At 39.6% G+C, this 17,922-nt stretch overlaps 1 protein-coding gene across 1 annotated transcript in view; it reads left to right on the forward strand.

Annotated features, from left to right (window-relative positions):
• Nucleotides 1-504: 504 nt before the first annotated feature.
• The window catches only part of VPS41 (VPS41 subunit of HOPS complex), a 119,801-nt gene continuing 102,383 nt past the window's right edge, over nt 505-17,922 (forward strand). The window contains exons 1-2 of the mRNA XM_072853580.1: nt 505-566; nt 4,433-4,471. Of these exons, the coding sequence (XP_072709681.1) occupies nt 546-566; nt 4,433-4,471 (60 nt within the window). The 5' untranslated portion in view covers nt 505-545. The remainder of the gene's footprint in view (nt 567-4,432; nt 4,472-17,922) is intronic.

Below are 17,922 nucleotides of genomic sequence, written 5' to 3' on the forward strand. Positions count from 1 at the left end.
GGAGCTGTGCTCGACCAAGTGCTGCTCAGATGGGCACCAATAAATGGGCCTTGTCCTGGAGAACTGGCAGTCCAGTGCGCAATATGGCGGCAGGCACAGATAGGCTGCAAGTGGCTCTCAGCTTCAACTACACCCAAACCCCTGCTAACCAGAGGCCATCTCATCATTCACTGTGGTGGCCACCTTCAGTCTCATCACAGCTGGGTGTACAAAGGTCTCCCTAAGATAATCGAAGGAATTAAGCTTAAACAGGTGTCTTGCTTGCAGCTAAGGAGGGCAGAAGGAAATCCATACTGGGACGTGTTGTCCCTGTTGGGCCCAGCATTGCCTCTGCCCTTGGTGTAGATTGTAAGGCAGCGCCACCATACCCACAGCTGGGCAAGAGCCACCTCTCAAAATAACCAACCACAACAACAACAATAAAGAAGAAGGAAAAAGAGGGGAAAAAAAGAGGAAAACACATCCTCCTCCGAAACTACATTTCCCAGAGTGCCTCCGCCCTCGCCGGCTTCCTGTCCCTCACATGACGGCTCGCCGACCGCACCATGGCGGAAGCCGAGGAGAAGGTAGAGGCCGTGAGGGCACTGCCCCGTCGGAGCGGGCGAGGAGCGGGGCGGCGGGAGCGCGGGGCGGCCCTTGGGAGCAGAGGGGCGAAGGGATAGCGTGTGTGTGAGGGGGGAGAGGGCGCCAGCCAGCCCTGCGGCGGGTGCGAGGGCCGGCGGCGGGGCGGGAGCGGTGGTTGGAGCCTCGCTGCGCCGGGGCGGAGGAGAGGAGAGGAGATGGAGGCGGCGGTGCGAGGCCTCCTCTCCCCCGCCGCGCTGCGCGGACGAGGCTGCCCGAGGCTGCTTAATCGGGTTTTGTCTAAAAAACCTGATAGACGGCCAGGGGAGGCGGTGCAAGTCCTGAAGGGCTCCGCTTTTTAGATAACATCCGACGCAGGAACCTGGGGGCTGGGCGAGAGGGAGGGGTTTAGAAATGCAGCTGGCACGGCTGTAGAGCCAAGATGAAAGAGCTGAAGGGTCCGTCTAAAATGGTTGAGAAGCTGTCGTTTACCAAGTGGCGCAGAAGACGTGAGCAAGTTCATCTCAACACGGGAGTTTCCTCCCGAGACAAAATTTGAGGAGTTTGGTGCTTGCGACCCGTGGATCTCTAAAGTGGGTGTCCTCCTAAAGGTCCCCCTGCCTAGACCGCTTCTTCCCGAGAAAAAGATAAAATAAAAAGAAGAATTGAAGTTGCCAGTCCTTTCAGATACTTTCTCAATGTCTCTTTGCTGAGCCAGGACTTTGACACACAGCTAAGCTGTGCGATGTTTGTCTGTCTTGAATGCCTAAAGGTGGGAGAGTCTTAGAATTACCTCAAGGGAAGTGGCCTTAATTGGAGATTGGCATCTGGTTTCCACCTTCCCAGTTGTCAGGGGTTTTGCTAGGAGGAGCTGGCTTCTTTAGGGGAGGCTTCATCCCGTGGTTTGGTGAGTTTTTCACTGTGGCAGCATTTGAAAGGGTTCTTGGGATAAAAGCAATTCTGACAAGTCTTCTTATTTCCCTCTAATTATATAAGAGATTAAAACAGCCTGTGTTTTGCTCTCTTTGGACTATGATAGGAAAGCTACCTTATTTGTTTCTGCTTATTTCCTGTGGGGAGCATGCACACCCCTACTGAAAGGGAAGTGTATGTTGTGTGTATAGTTGAGTGGTGGCACAGTTTCTTTGACACCCAAGTTTCATGGTTTTCCCTTCTCAGCAGCTTTAAGTTATGGGCCTAAACATAGTGGATAGCATCTCATGTTTGTAAAGGTAGAGCAGGGAAAGCCCTATATCCATCATATTGGAAAGTCAGTTTAAGACTATTGTGGATTATGTTGGATCTGCTGAGTGAGAGATTATAATGGTGAGAGATTACTTCACATTTCTGTGGCTTCCTCATCCGTGTTGCCATTCTCTATTCTAAGGCTACTTGAGCAGCAGCATTTGCCAGCTGGATGAAGTGTACTGCTGATTTTCCCCTGGAGTCTGAGACCTACCAATGACAGCTATTCCTACGTGATTTGGGATTCTGGTTGTCTACAAATTCTTGTTGAGGCATTTCCTTTTCACAGTTATGAGGCTACTAAAAAGTAGAAGTGAGGGATAATCCTCTAGGTTTATGCATTTGGGGGGAGGGGAGAGGAACCTAATAAAACCCCAGGGCAGTCATAGCTGCAGTTTGCTCTTCCAGTTTGCCTGCACAAGTGGAAGAACTCAGGCAAAAAGCTTTTTATAGTAAGTTGATAGCAAACTGAGTTAGTAGGTAAGTGTAAATTCTAAGCATCTTCAGCTAAGTTCTTGTCAGGGAACAAATACAGTTTCTGCACTTCTTTTCTAAGCCAAGACTCTCTCTGATTTTTTGCGTGTTATTTTCTGTAGTAAAATATGAAGGCCATGAAGCATTTGCCTGAATTTACGTGCCGTTTATGAAATTTAGTAGCTGCAGTTGCAGTGGCTTGTGAATACAGTAGGGATACCAGGATACATGTCCCAAATCAAAACAGATTCTCATCGCTGGCTTTCCCTACATTTGTGTTCTCCTGAATAGCCAAAGCAATTAGAACCATGGGGGAAAAGAAATGTAAGTGATGTAGCTGCACTAGAAAGACTCATGTGTACCAGCAAAAATGTCACTTGCTGTAATTGCTTATTTTGTTTGGGAGAACACATTATTTTTTAAAAAAAAAAACCAGATTATCTTGTTAGTACAAAGGATGTGAATTGTATCAAAATCTCAAAATGGTAGTGCTAATAGTTTTGATTTATAAAGGAGTTGAGTAGGCAACTCTTGGTATTCAGGAGAGAAAGGCAGTTTTTTTACAAGGAATCTGGTCATATTTTGCATTGGACTTCCTGCGTTGCTCAAGCTTGTCCAATAGGCTGACAGTGTTACACCACAATATTTTAGTTCTGTTCTCATTTGGTTATTGGTAAGTAGAATTTAAGATGCACAAAGATTATATGTAACAAAATTGCTATTTCCTGAAAGGTAACTGCATCTTGTGAGTAGAGCCCGTGAGACTGACAGACAAACAGTTGTACTTGCAAAGTCAAACCTAAGCTTGAAAGGATGCCAGGATTTTATTCCCTCTTCATCTTCCCTTGACTCCCATGCTCTCTATACCTGCAATTTCCTAACTTGTGTCATGAATATAGACGACACAGATAACCCTTCTATGGGATGCATGTTCTAGAGGTGGACTTGGCTGTAGTAAGTAAAATGGAGGAAACAGATGGTAATAATCATGGTAACACCTTGCACTGAGTTTCAAGTAGCAAGTAGAAATGCTGCTTTTCATCTCCCCCATCTGTGTATCTAGTCTGTTGTGATGGTCACTATGGTCACTAAAGGTGAACCTCCACTAATGCAAAGGAGGCATTTGCTTTTTTGCCTAGAGGTCACAATCAGTGCATTTTATAAACATGGAAAATAAATAGATGTAACAAACTAAAAATGTCACTGGTTGTCAGTGCATTCAATTTTCTTCCCTTTCCATTTCTCTTTAAACTGTTGGTAACAGTCTCTCTTTTCTTTTTTTTTGGCCTTCTCTGGTGAAATTCTGTACCTATTTATCTTACTGTCCAAATACTACTTCATAAGATTTGAAATGCTGCCTTCTCTCTTGCTTGTTCTTTGTTTATATCATATTTTGTTGTTAAAATGCTTACATTCACTGTCAGCGTATTAGTTGTAACCTTTTATTGCTATTGATAACGATAAATACGTTAAGTAAATCTTCATTTTGCTGACCTCTTTGAGGAGGCATTGCATCAGCAGATTTTCTCAGTGGACAGGTGAGAGATTAGCAGGAGTTGACTTACAAAATTTTTTTTGTAGGACAGTAAGAATCATTGTCTTGCCAGAGGGAGATGTTTTAAAGGTACAGTTGCTTCAAAGGCAAGAGAAAGCCACATGGCTTGCATTGATATGGGATGGGAAGGAGAAAGTCATTAAATGCTGGATTTCTGTGGAAAAGGTTTGGAATTGTTTAAGTTTAAAATAAACCTATATTAACAGCTGAATAGTTGAATACCAAAGTTAGTTTGTGGATAATTTGAGAATGCTATTCTGCCTTGCAAGTCAAGACATGGGCAGTTGCTTTGCAAAACCTGCTGCCACTTCTGGAAGGAGGGAAACTTTCACAGGGACGAATTCTCAGATGATCCAGTCACTCTCTCTTTTAGGGTAACTGACAATAGTATCACAGTCAACTGGTGCCACTGAGTGTCGATATGGCCCTAGATTGCAAGTGCAAGCACAAGTTGGGCATGAATGGAAAGGATGGAAACTCTTCCACTTTGTCTTCCGTCTCTTAATAAAGCTTTAAAAAGTACTTTAAAAGGGGAAATACTGCTCAGTTATGTATGTGCTTAGCTAATTTTCCCTTTGTTCTTTGTGTCATTTTCAGGAAACCAGGTCTAATGAGGAATCAACAGATGAATCTGAGGTAAGCCTGCTTAAAATGTTTCATACTTGAATCTGTGTCAGTGCTAGTTCTTTGTCGGTATAGAGGGAAAAATACTACCTCATTGGTTGTTTTTAGAAGCTTTGCCGGTATTATGTAGCAAGGAATGTTAAGCTGGGCTTAAATTATTGAAAAGGAGCTGTGATTTGCTATTAGAAGCTTCTTTATATTAAAAAACTACAATCGCCCCATTATAGTAAAATGAATTATGTTGAGAGACAAATTCAAGTGCATGTACTTCCATTTTGATCAAATGGAAATTTAATTGTCAGTATAATTATATATGCAGTAATACTACATTCAGGTAATTACTGTGTTATTTTAATAACTTCACAGTCTAGATTTAATCATGTTCTGTAGAGTCTCTGTTCTTGAGATGTCATTTTGTCATAAATTGTCTCAGGTTCTGGAGAGGTCTGCCTACCCTGCTGTAGGTGCTGGAAAAAGTGGTCTGAGGGGGAGGAGAGAAAGGGAGCTACAGAGGGTTCAAGAATTTGTCCCTGAACAGTAGTGTACTAACTCCAAACCTGCCATCATTGAAGGAACCATAAGAGATCTGGAAAGAGATACTTCACCTTAGTGTGGTCTAGGATGGCTACAGGAAGGAAGAAATAAGGGTGGTTGAGCAGCTTCAGTTGTGGCCACCAGCAAGGACAGATGATACAGAACAGTGTATTATCTTGATGAAGTGTTTTCACCCATTATATATCTAAAGTGGCTCCTAGACTTTCAAAACTTTAATGGACTTGCTGTTAGGAAGATTTTCTGTTCTTTACCTAGGGACAAATCTTCATGCTTGGGATCTGGGTTTAAGCACTAAGCAGGCAGAAATCCTAATTTCCAAGACAATGGCTACTGTAGAGACTGCAGTGGTGGATTTTGAAAAAATCTTTTTGCAGAGTATGATGGCTTTGTTTCTTGTGGGATTATTTTTTTTCCCTCTGCCTTTCATGAGTGGCTGTCTGCAGTGGCACCGTAGGGCATTCCTGGTGAGAAGCAGGGATTTCTTTGGCCCTTTAACGTTGCTGTGTGGAACAGCCGCCTGGACCAGACTTTTTGCCTAGTGTGAAATGGTTTCATTCTGGATGTTGCTTTGTGATATGAAGCACACATAGACAATGACTGAGCAACGACTCGGTGTTTAGTAGAATAGTAATCCTCTCGAGGTTTGACATTCACAGCATAGTGAACGCAAATACTTACCTGCCTAGGTGTGGTTTTTGGTTTTATTTCTTTGAAGTCTATTGCAGGTGGGAGCTTGTTTTAGTGGCCTTTTTAATGGCTTTTGAACATTTCAGCCTATAGTAAATAAGTATTTACAGCAGAATTAATCGTAAATGGGTTACCAGTTGTTGGGGTTTTGTTTGTTTTTATCTTAAGTAAAAATAGGCATTGTACAGCTTTCACAAAATTGAAAGTCATACAATTTCAACAAGGCCTTTTTTAAAGTCGATGTCTGTTTTTAATGTTAATTTCACATGTGTAGAGAAGTGAAAAGGAAATGCTCATATTGAGAATGTAGATGTTGGATCTAAAGAACAATCCAATTGTCATCCTAATGCCTGTGAAAGGGCTTTTAATGAGTTGTCTTTGAATAGTAAGTCCAGTCTATAGTGTCTTGACACTACACAGGTAGCTGATGAAATGAAACTTTGAAACCATGTTTAGAGAGTACTTGAAGTAGTGAACAATTTTCACAATCTTAGTGTTTACATCACTCATTAGACTATTTCTAATGATCATTCAGATAGAAACCAAAAATAGTGGTAGAATCACAAAGTCTAAATGTTGTCAGTGCTTGCTTACATTATTTGAAGTAGAGTCAGAGATAAGATTGAACTGATGGCTTCACTCTTAGCTCTTGTGATCATAAAATTGAATTATTTCTTTTGCGTGGCTCATAGTTTGAATAATCAGGGATGGGTTTTATGGTGGCAGTACTAGAATCTGAGACTCTAATCCTTGCAGACTGTGTCCTGTTTTACCCATTAAAAAAATATAATATTTATGGTGTGGACTTTGTAGACATCTTATCGTCATAGGAATAAAGATTTTTGCATATACAATTGGTCTTGTACTGAATTTAATTTAAATTCTTCCCAAATTATTACTATTGGTTTCAGAGGGCATGTGACACATCCAAGTTATACTATAGAAGTCTTTTCTGTTATGGAAGAAGGTGATTTTTAAATTCCTGGTTTTGAGTAAACGGTGTCCCCATCTGAACTGGATGTGTAAACAAAATACGATTTTTTAAAAATTATTTTTTACACTTCTGTGCCATTATCTTAGTAAAGAATCAAACATACAGTGATTCCCATATATGCAGCAACTCTTTTAGTATCATTCCTTTAGTAGCTCCTAGTAAATAAGATGCTGATTCTGACTTGCTACCTGCTTGGTTTGTTTTGAATGACAGGCTCTTTAACAAATGCCAGGATGCTTATTTGTACAGACTTGGTGGTAGAGCTTTATAATAGACCTCAAATGTGGGAGTCTGCAAAAACTGATTGTCTTGAATGTACATCAGCTAAGAGCCCTTCATTGTAAGTTTGGTTCCAACTCTTGCTTCTCACGAAATTGAGTTCCTAAGGCTGCTTAAGTGTTTAATGCTTTTCAGCTGTTTAAATCAGAGTGTGTAAAATTCAAAGGTGTTAATTAGCAGAGATGGGGCATATGTTCAGATCATAAGCAGACCTTTCAGTGTGGAGATGGTGGTAGTTACTTGTGTCAGCACTTGGTAGAAATGTAATAGATCTTTCCTGGTAACCACAGTACAACTTACACTTTTATTTCATATACTTATATAAGATATGGAGTATTATAAGCTTTTTCTTTTCCTATGGACAGACTGCTATAAATTATACCATGATATGATGAGAAAGCAGTATTTCTAACACAGTCTTTTAATTCTCAAGAGAAAAACCTACTTGGTTTACTAAGTAATTCTACTGCAGTCTTGAAGCACAATTATTTTCTTGTATCTTCTGGTTTTGGTTGTTTGACTTTGTTCTTTTTTTAATTGTGCTTGTGAAGTATATTTGCTTTACTAATCCCAACCCTGTCTAATCATCAAATACGCTGCATTTGGGGCTGAGCAGGTTGGTTTGGCTGAAAAGTCCTAGTGCAGTGTGGTTTCATTGGCTTATTTAATTTTATTTTACAGCACCTGGAGCTACATGTTCAGACTGTCACATTTGATGAGATCTTAAAAATAGACAACAAAGTAATGTGACTTTTGGCTGTTTGTAAACTGTGGAGGAAAAAAGTCTGCATAAATTATGTACAGCCTGAATCTGAATTTCTGTTTTCAAATTAATTTTCTTCCTTGCAATGTGTCTGTTCCTGTAAAATCTTACTTTTCTCAGTTGAGCTGTTTTCTGTCAGGCAGATACTTATATTTTGCCAGCTACTTAGCAAAAGGTGTTGCTAATAAATGTATAAGTAAATAGTTAAGCTTTTTTCAGTAGCAGTGCAACGTGGTGCTTAGGTGAGGTGCACAATGGTATTTTTCTTACATTTAAGTTGATGCTGCTGCTACTCAGCTTGTAATTTTGTCTTGGAAAGTTTTGCTTTTAATAAGAGAATCCTGTTACATTACAAAATGGACTGTTGTGGAGTGATTTAAACAAATTTTTATTTTAATTTAAAACAAGTGATCTTCTTCAATTTAAAACAAGGAATAATTAAGTACAGTAGCGCACACAACAGCATGTATTGTGAAATGCACCTATGAATCACTTGCATTTTGTGAAGAGAGGAACTGGTTTTGTATATCTTAATTCAAAGGAAAGCTTATTAAAGAGCCAACTTGGGTTTCCCTGAACCTCCATGCTGCTCTGCACTGTATTGCTATGGAGTGTGTTTATTTACAGTGTGTTATAGTTGCACAGTATGGCAGAGTCACCATTCATTATGTTACACTATGAAATCTTGTGAGGTCAGGTGAATGTTATTTTTGTTTTCACTGTATATGTAGTGCACAAAACATTCCCATTGAGACTTAATAATTTGTGCTGATAAAAGCATATATTAGACTCTGGAAAATTGCTGGTCTGCATACATTAGTAATAGTTATTTCAGGTAACTTGCATGTATCAGAAAAATGTTTGGAACCATGCCTCGGGGTCCCAGGACCTACAGCTTCTGTCTCGACCTCAGACTTCATGTACAGGTTAATTATGCTCTGCCTCTTTCTTGTCTGCGTACCTCCCCCCCCCCGCTTATAAAATGGAGTAATAGTTTCCTACCTCTGAGAAGTAAAGAGAGGGTTTCAAACCCCATTTGTGAGTGTGAGGTACTTGTAAAATTGAAGTCATGATGTATCAAAAACCAGAACCTTCCTACTTGATGAGGGAATCAAAGCTATGGTGCTGGAATTTGGTTAGTTACTTGTTAAAGTTTTATGCTCCTTTCTAATTTACTGCTGGGGCTGTGAGTGGGTTGCCCTGGTCCAGTATGTGTCATCTTTATAGGGAGCACCCTATAGAACAGGTCTCACTGGAACCATAAAATGAGTGCTATGTCCCATGACATGATCCTGTGATTATGTAAGGAGTTTCACTGATTGTTTTGTAGGTGCTCCACTACAGGGTAAATTTCTTGTTTTGTATTGTTTGCCTGTTAAAGAAATCATCCAAATAAAAGGCAGGTGAGTGCAGATGTTAATTTTCTGCAAAAAGTTATTAAAGATAATTTTTTAAAAAAAGTTGCATTAATATGTGCTTTGCTGTTTTTTTTACTAGGTACTTGTGTGTGTTAGTCATCAGTGTTGCATATGTTTCCATTCTAGCACTTCCATTTTTATATCTCCTGGTCTTCATTTTTTTTGGCCTGTTTTCTGATCTGTGATCACTGGTACCCTGTGAAAGGGATATGTTTGTTCATTTAGTTGATTCTTTTAGTTATTTAAACACTATATTAATAAATTCTACGACAGTTTGTAGAGAGGAAAGTATTGTAGAAATTCTTTGTTAACCCAGTGCTCTAACAATTTATGGTGGTTTAGAAATATCCCTCACTGATATACTTTTACCACTGAAATTGATAGTAGTTTTGTTCTTTAAGGTTTTGAAAACTGATCAGAGCAGGAACACAGTTAGGAAACATGTAAGCCTTAAAAAGAGGCAACTAAAAAGCCTTGATGTTTTCTTTTCCTTTTCAGTGCACTCCAGATCTTAGTCTTGTAGGTTGGGTCTGGATTAGGTCAAAGCAATTAAATCATTTCAAGTAAATAAAGCATCCGGTAAAAAAGGCTCCTTGTCATACTCTGTTTCCATCAAAATTTTCTCTTAACATGGAGTGTGGAGCATTGGGCTGGAAGAGGTTAGCTCTTCTGTGGCTAGTAGCTTTTGAAGGGGCATCACCATTGCAACAAAAAATGGATGGTTGAAAGGTAGATTTGGCTACTGTACCTCAGTCCAACTTGCCTTTTTTTTGTCTTCTGTCTGACCTTTGCCCAAGTACTTCTTTTCATCATGCCTCTTTTTCTTATTATTGAATAGCTCTACACTAGGTTGCCATTTTTCTCTTCCAGTTGTTTTAAAAATATAAAATGGGAGCAAAATGCTCAAAAAGCATATTCTGTTTCACATACCTGAGCAATCTGAAGAGAGATTGCTTCCCCCTGCATGGCTTTAAGTGAAATTGGCCTTTTAAATGGGGAGAATGGAAGGAAAAGATATATAAATTCCAAATAGAAAGTTCTCCTCCTTATTAATGAGAAAATGTATCATGCAAATAATTTATCAATTTGAGTCAGTAGGATGAGCATAGTAAATTATTTATTGAAGTTTAAATGGAATCTTTTCATACATTAATTTGAAAAACAAGTTTGCAGTGACTAGTAACTAACATTATAATATACATAGAGGATTGACTTGCAGGAAAAATAGATTATTGCTATATTCTTTTAATATCTTCTGGTTTTGAGTGAAAATTAGATACTTCATTTAATGAGCTATTAATATTAACCAGAAGTGCCTGTTCTATCTGTGTATTGTGGAATACATAAAAAGTAAAAATGCTGCTGTGCGTGCTACCTAAATTAAATGCAATTGCAAAGCTAGTGTGTTAACAGAGTGTGCAGATGTGGCTTTTCCAAAATACTAAATGTATTCATCTGGGTGGAATAACACGCAGGGCTGGAAAAAGGAAAGTAGCAGGGAAATTAATCTATTTACCATCTAGCTCTTCTGCTGTGGTGAGTGGGTGAACTTTAAAAACTACTGTTTCCAAAACTGCACTGTAGGGTTTTCATATGCAGTACATCACAAGGTGGCAACCGGCCTGCTTGAGTAGTGTTCACTGGGGAAACAAATGTTTGCCCAAGTTACTTACTCAGCAAAAGGAAAATACAAGAAGAAATGCCTAGTTTCATTGAGATTTGAACTGTGTTTGGATTTTTCAGTGTTGGAATTGGATTTGGACTTGGAAGATAAAACAGCCTATCCTGTGCTGCCTCTGTATGGTGCACTTGATGTGGAAGGACTGATCCTGTGCTTTTGAACGCTGAAGTAGATTTAAAAGTTTTCATGTGGTGTTTGCCATGCACAAAACTACCAGTAAAATAAAACAAATTGATGGGAGTTGAAGTGAAACCAAATTGTACTATATGGACTTCTTACTACTTTTTTTTTTTTAACATGCCATTTATGATGATTGCTCATGTGCAGTATGTCATCTGTGTGTTACTTCTGCTTCACAACTTGGCTGGTGCCCAGCTCCTTCAAACCTGTAGGAGTGAATCTTCAATTGATGTTCTGCAAATACAGCATGACATTCTGTATACCACAACAGTTTTGTGAAGAAATAAAATGCTCTCTGCTTTGCCTTTCATCTGTGTTTCATTTCATACTGTGAATGCAGTCCATTTTGATACATATTCACAGACAGCCATATCATTTTAATTCCTTGCTCCTGGTGTATATCTGCATTTTCCCAAAGAGGTCAAGGTATTAAATAGATCCCTGTGGAAAATGCACGGGGAGAACAGAAAACTGCTGTGTGAAATTTTACCATCCTAATCCATATTTGCCAATTTTACAGCCAGATACTGGGAAAGTATTGGTGATTTGCTTTATGAGGAATCATAAAGGAACTGGATAGGAGGTTATTCACTTCACTTCCTTCACTGAGCTAACATTACTGTATTTTCACCATAGAATTAGGGGAAAACATTTTTAGCAGCATAAGTCACAAATGTGTTTTCATGGTTTAGGTATTTCAGTCTTCATGGCTTTTGTTGTCTTATGTAGCAATAGTTGCAGAATAGAAACCAATTCTTGTACAAGTTGGAAACTTGAATAGGTTTTCAGTATTTATTCCAAATGATTGTAACATTTATTCCAAACTATATTAATTCTCACAAAACCTGTGTTTATATAGGGTTCAAAATATAGCAGCCTGTGCTCTTTCGCACTGTCCTGCAAGTGTTCTACAAAACTTGAGTAAATAATCAGGTCTTTTACAAAGATAATGACATGTCCTCCATGCCTGCCTCAGTAATTTGCATCTTTGTTGAAGTTACTACACAGGTTGTCACTTGGGATCAGTTATTTTATAATATGGCTTTCTGTATAGGCAAATGGGGGATTTTTTTTTTTTTCTCTCCCCCCCCAATTTTGCCTAAGCAGGCTAATAAACAAGACCATGGATATTTCTAGCTTTTATTCACTATTGCTCTACCTGCTTTTGAACCAGTGACTTCAAGATGAAATGCTCTTTGTTATTCTCATTCTTAAACCAACTAATTTATTTTTTTCTGCTTTGTTAAAATTTTCTTGTTGGAACAAACTTTTTAATATGAAAGTAACGGAGGAAAAGAGGTTTATGTTTTCTCAGTAAGTTTTAGTCTCTGGAGGGTCTGGTAAAGTGCTGGATATTTAAATTCAGCACAGTAAATAAAACAACAACTTGCAATAAAATTGTGTTCCAATTTGTGCACTACCTAGCAAACTGGGCTTTTGAAGGTTAAAGGCCTTAGCCTGAGTTTTTCCTGGCATCCCTTTAGTGTTAGAGATTTGATTGCATTGAGAGAAATTGAGTCAGGATCCTAATCCTGAAAATAGCATAGGTAGTCCCTTTATCATTGAGACAGAAACACAAGTCTGGACACTGTATCCTAGGGATGGAGAAACAGTAATGATGAAGCTGCACTTTGCAATAGTTATGTATTCTTCTACTATAATTCTCCTTGTTTGCTCTATGTCACTTGTTTCTTCAGCACAAGTGGATATATCTGCCAAAACTGCAGAGGACAGAGTGCTTTCTTCTGGTTTGCTTTTGGATTTGTTTTTTGTTTTAAAAGGCGGCAGAATAAGACCTAGAAATGGGCAGCAGGGAAGGTGTGGTGTTTGCATCATTTTAGAACACAGGAATCTTTTTTTAAAAGGCAACTATGGACAGATCTACTTGAAGATCTTTAATACATGATTTTGAGATGTTATCTTTTTAAGGACTGAATGGGCTTTTAAATTGCACTTTGTGTTTCTCAATTATACAAAGTAAGAATCAACTACTGTTATTGCAACAATGAAAACATAAATTTTGGCAAATCTTTGTGTTGTGAATTTCCAGCTATTTTTATCAGAAATAATGATTCTTTAAATTATTTTTCAAAATCAGTGTTTAGGTTCCAGTTGTTGTGAGAAGAAATCTGGGTTGGGCTAGGGGTTTTTCTGACTCCCATGTTAGAATAGTGGGCAATAGGTTGTCCTGTGGGCGGTTTCCTTCAAAAATGGCAGCATCAGAGGCAAACACTGAAGAAGTTAGATGTTACAATGGAAGAAATTGGAGTAGATAACTACATCTTTTACAAAGATAGTGATATGTCCTCTTTGCCTGCCTCAGTAATTTGCATCTTTTGACAAGACAAATTTGACTTCTAAAACTTTCTAAAGCAAACCTCCCTCCTCCCACCATTTCTGACCAGAACTGGTCATGGTCTTCAAGTAAGGTGAGCTTTCCAAATGGTGCTGAGGAAGAGTAAGACGCTGCTGGCATGCATGCTCAGTGCAGCATATGTTAATAGCAGGTCAGGTTACTCGAAGTTGCTGTAAGGAAACAAAAAGCATGTTTGCTTTTTGGGGTAGAGGGAAGTGGACAAATGTCCAAAAATATTATTGGATCCCTTCTTATATCAAATAGATGGTACACCAATTCCAATTTAATATATGGGGTTCAAAGCTTTTACCTCTCATCTTTAAAGTATAAGTGACAATCTGATGCCTGCAATCATAAGGCAAGAGTAGGATTTATGAAGATTGAGTGGTTTGTGACTATTAAATGGGTATATAACAAGGAAGAGGGGGAGAAGGCCGATTTACCCCATCGCAGGTATAACCAAGTTGTTATCATACTTAAAATGATCATACTTAAAATTATGAGCATGATAAGCTGTTTAGTAGGTAAAGATTAAGAGTTTTTCTTCATTTTTGTGTTCTCAAAAAACAAAACAAAAAACCTATTCAGTGTTATTACCAAATAATACAGGGACTTTAAAACATGTTCTGGGATGGAAGTTGAAGGCATCTCCAAGCTGTGTTGCAACATTGATGTTACTTCCTTAAATTCATCAACAGACATTAGCAATTTGTTACAACTTGCCTTTTAGTATTTTCTAAAACTGCTTTAAGAATACTAATCCTCCTGCATGTGTTAGTCATATGTTGCTCCCATGTGATGTTTTCACTTGTAGCAGATTTTTTGCTTAATTTATTAATTCACTAGCCATATTCCCATGTATTGCAAATGTGTGTTCACTTGCATATGTGAATCCTGAATTAGTAAAATAAAATTGCTCTTTGCTTCCATGTATTTGAAGAACATCTATGCTGGTAAGGCATGGAAAGAGGACACGGAAATACAGGATGGTAATTGTTTGCTTTTCTGAATCCTCTTGCTCAGTGGTCAGACTTGATCTCTGTCCCCCTGAGTGTCTGTGAGTTGGCATGGGTGTGCTGCTGGGATGGGAGCTGCACTCTGCTTTTCCTTAGATCCAAATTTAGTGTATTTGCTGAGCTGTTATGCTGGGTTCTGGTGTCTTGTGAACAGCTGCTTCATGCTAGGTTGTAAGCAGCCATTAAAAACTTGGTATAGGAAAGCTGCTCTGCTATGAGGGTTGCCTGGCTGGAAATGAGCTTCCAACTGAGGACGTGGTGGCTTTGAAGAGTAAGAAAATGGGGGTCCTGGCAGGCACACTGGAAGGTGTTGAAATTGGGATGGGGGTCCAGGCTGGGAGGGTTTGGTGGAGTGTTTGGGGGGAGTTAGGGTATCAGCAAAGGTCTGTCTCAGGGTTGCCAGGGGACAAAGCAGAGCAGGTTTGGAAGGGGGAGGCTAGGGGAGGGCTAGGTTATATTTCCTCTTGCTTGTGAGTGTTCAGGATACTGCAGTCTTCAAAGTGGAGATTAAGTGTTATACTGGGAGGCCAGTACCCTTAACCTGTTGGCTGTGGATAGTTGGATTATAGGTGGGATTGACTGGTGCTTTGATGCAAGGCCGCCCCCTTCAGCCTCCATCTGATTTAACATTGTGGTGAGCAGAGTCACTTGTTTCCTTTTCCATTGGCGTCCCAAAATCCAGAGTAACCCAGTCAGCAGACCCAGCCCAGCAGAGGTGCAGTGAAGAATTGCTGTGCCTGCATCTTGCCTTGCCCTCCAGACCAGGCTGGAGAGAAACTGCTTGTTGTCCTAGCTGAGCAAGGATGTCTAAACTGCAGCATTATTTCCAGCGTGGAGAAACTATACAGTGTGCCAGGCCTAATCTGCCTTTAGGTACAAGAAATATGGGAAGTCTCAGTGTTTTGGCATACAGCTATTAGAAAAAGTAAATATCTTTGTGTGAAATATGGTAAAGCAGGAAGTGAGAAATGATGCACATGGATATTCCTGGGGTGGTACTGGGAATATGGAGACTCATGTCTGGTCATCTGGATTACCAGATTATCTGGGGCATGTTGAGCCTAAATACAATCTGGATAGAGAGAACTAGAGATGACAGATTAATGGAATACTGAACCTGCTTGTCTGAGGGACTCAGTGTTAGGTGGGTATTTTCTCTGAAGAATTTGGGGAGTGAGGTTTAGCAAACCTAAAGTCAGGTTCATTTATAAATCAGTGCTTCAGTATCTCTTAACCCTGAATGAAGGGAGATAGTCAGTTCCTAACAAAGGTCTGGGATCTGAACTGGAGAGGATAAAGACTGAAAATAATCATAATTTCTTTACCAGGTCAAAGGAGGCATTACGACTCGTGGTACAATTCCCAGGTGTGGTAATGAGGTGAAGGTTAAATAAAAAATTTTAGCTGTATCTTTTGTTGGGTAGTACTTGCTTCCTTGTGGAAATCTTGCGACAGTAATCCTAAAGTTTGTAAGGTGTTTGTTGGGCCCCCCTCATCCAAACTGAGGTTTGCACAGCCTCCCTGGTGCAGTCCTGCCCTCCCAGGCAATGCCAGTGATAGGAAGAGTTTGCGGATGGCCTGGATGCCAGGGGGTGGTGTGAATCCCACTGATGATGCATCTTTCGTAGCAGTGTGGTTAGAAGTCACCCATTCTGCTTCTCAGCGGGGTACCAGCCACTCGGAGAAGTACTCATTGCTCCAGTGTCAGTTAGGGGATTTGGAGGGGAAAGATCCTTCCCAGTCCACCATCCCACACGCCCTTGAAAACAAAACCGAGACAACCAGTCTGACCCCCTGATTAAGACATCGTTTCCATTAAAAAAAATTAACAGTTGGAGATGGTTATGCTTTGGATCAAGTCAAGATGTCAGGACCAAAAAGGTAATACATGATCTTGGCAGCTGAGTTCTGCTGGGTATTTTGCTGCACTTTGTGCTTCTGTACATATAGAAGTAAATAATTCTCCCTGGAGACTGCATTCTGGGGCTTGAGGTCTTTTTATGGTTTGTTTTTTTGTTTGTTTTTGGTTTTTTTAATGTTGTTGAATTTCTGTAATAAGTGAAACTTCCCCCAGCAGAGCGCTAAGGAGGTGTTTATTCATTTTTGCATAACTGAGGATGTTCTGTGAGCCTTTATTTTAACTCAAAAATAAATGGACTTGGTTTCTTTGGTTCTACTGGAGATTTTCACATAGTTTGTAAACTAATAATTCTGGAGCTCTAACTAGTTAGTTTAATTTTTTCTTCTGTGTGATGGTGATGACTATTTAAATAAATAAAAATGCTGATTTCTTAGTAGGTTCTATGTGGGTTTCCAAAGATCTGGCCCATATTAAATGTCAAGAAAAGTTACTCTCACAAATTGCTAAGTAGCCTCTCCTCATGTTTTAGCAGTAATGTTGGGTTTGCACTTTGGCAGCAGAATGGTTTTTTTTCTTTTTTTTTTTTAATGAGATTTTAGAATGTTTCCTAAATGTTAACTATTTGGATACAGGGAGGCAGAGCACTTTTAACGGCCTTTAAGCTAGGAGGAAATGAGCTAATTTAACATTTTTCTTATAATCTCTGAAATCGATGTGAACTTGAAAGAAAACATGAAAAAAATGAGAATGAGCTGTGGTTTTTTTGTTTTTGTTTTGTCTTTTTTTTTTTAAGACATCACCTTTTAGGAAGACCTATGACATTGGGGCCTTGTTGCAGTAGGGTGTGAGTGTAGCTTCTTTGAAATTGAGTGATGGACCTCAGGTATCTTTGTATTTGAGTTTAAATGCTTTGCACGGTCAAAACTCGCTGGCGTAAACAAGGCTGGAATGGGCACCTATAGTAATTGGAATTCTAGCTAGGACTGGACAGAAGATGTGCAGCAAAGAGGAAGGGCACTTGCCTTGTAATGTATGCACCGTTTATTTCCATAAAGGCTTTGAAAAACTTCGAGGGCAAATCGTGTGGGAAGGATGACACTTTGCTGTCAGTGCCCGTTACATAATTAGAGTATCCACAATCAGTAGAGCATGTAGTTCATGTGACAGACTGTCCTGTGGGCAGATCTTCTGCTGCAGGAGCAACTGTGGGCTAATGGAATAACTCCGGGAACTGCCCACAGGTTGCTTCTGGAAATTTTCTTTGCGAGGACCGATTTTCAGATTTATTATTTTTTCTACTCACAATTCCACCACAGTTGTTGCTGTAGGCAAAGCTGGGAAAGATGGGGCAGAATACCTGAAGAAGGTTGTGAACCTGCATTCAGAAAGGCAGATGAGCATCCCTCGCAGTGGCACTGGCCTTTTGAGAGCTTATTGCACATTTGCAGCTCTCCTCAGTTTTGTAAATCTGTTCCAGAAGAAGAGTTGGTAGTGAGTTTCAGGCCTACTAGGTGTTAGGTGTGGGAAGAAGAATTTGTTTTCAGTTCAGGAGTTCAGCAGTGACAAATGGAAGAGCCCTTAGTAGGAAGGGATTTGTATCAGTCTTACTGGTTAATTTAGAGTATTTCATTCAATTGGAAATGTGCTTTCAATAGGAAATGTTTATGGATACT

This window comes from Ciconia boyciana, chromosome 2, assembly GCF_034638445.1.
Source record: "Ciconia boyciana chromosome 2, ASM3463844v1, whole genome shotgun sequence".
In the NCBI taxonomy this organism is placed as follows: Eukaryota; Metazoa; Chordata; class Aves; order Ciconiiformes; family Ciconiidae; genus Ciconia; species Ciconia boyciana.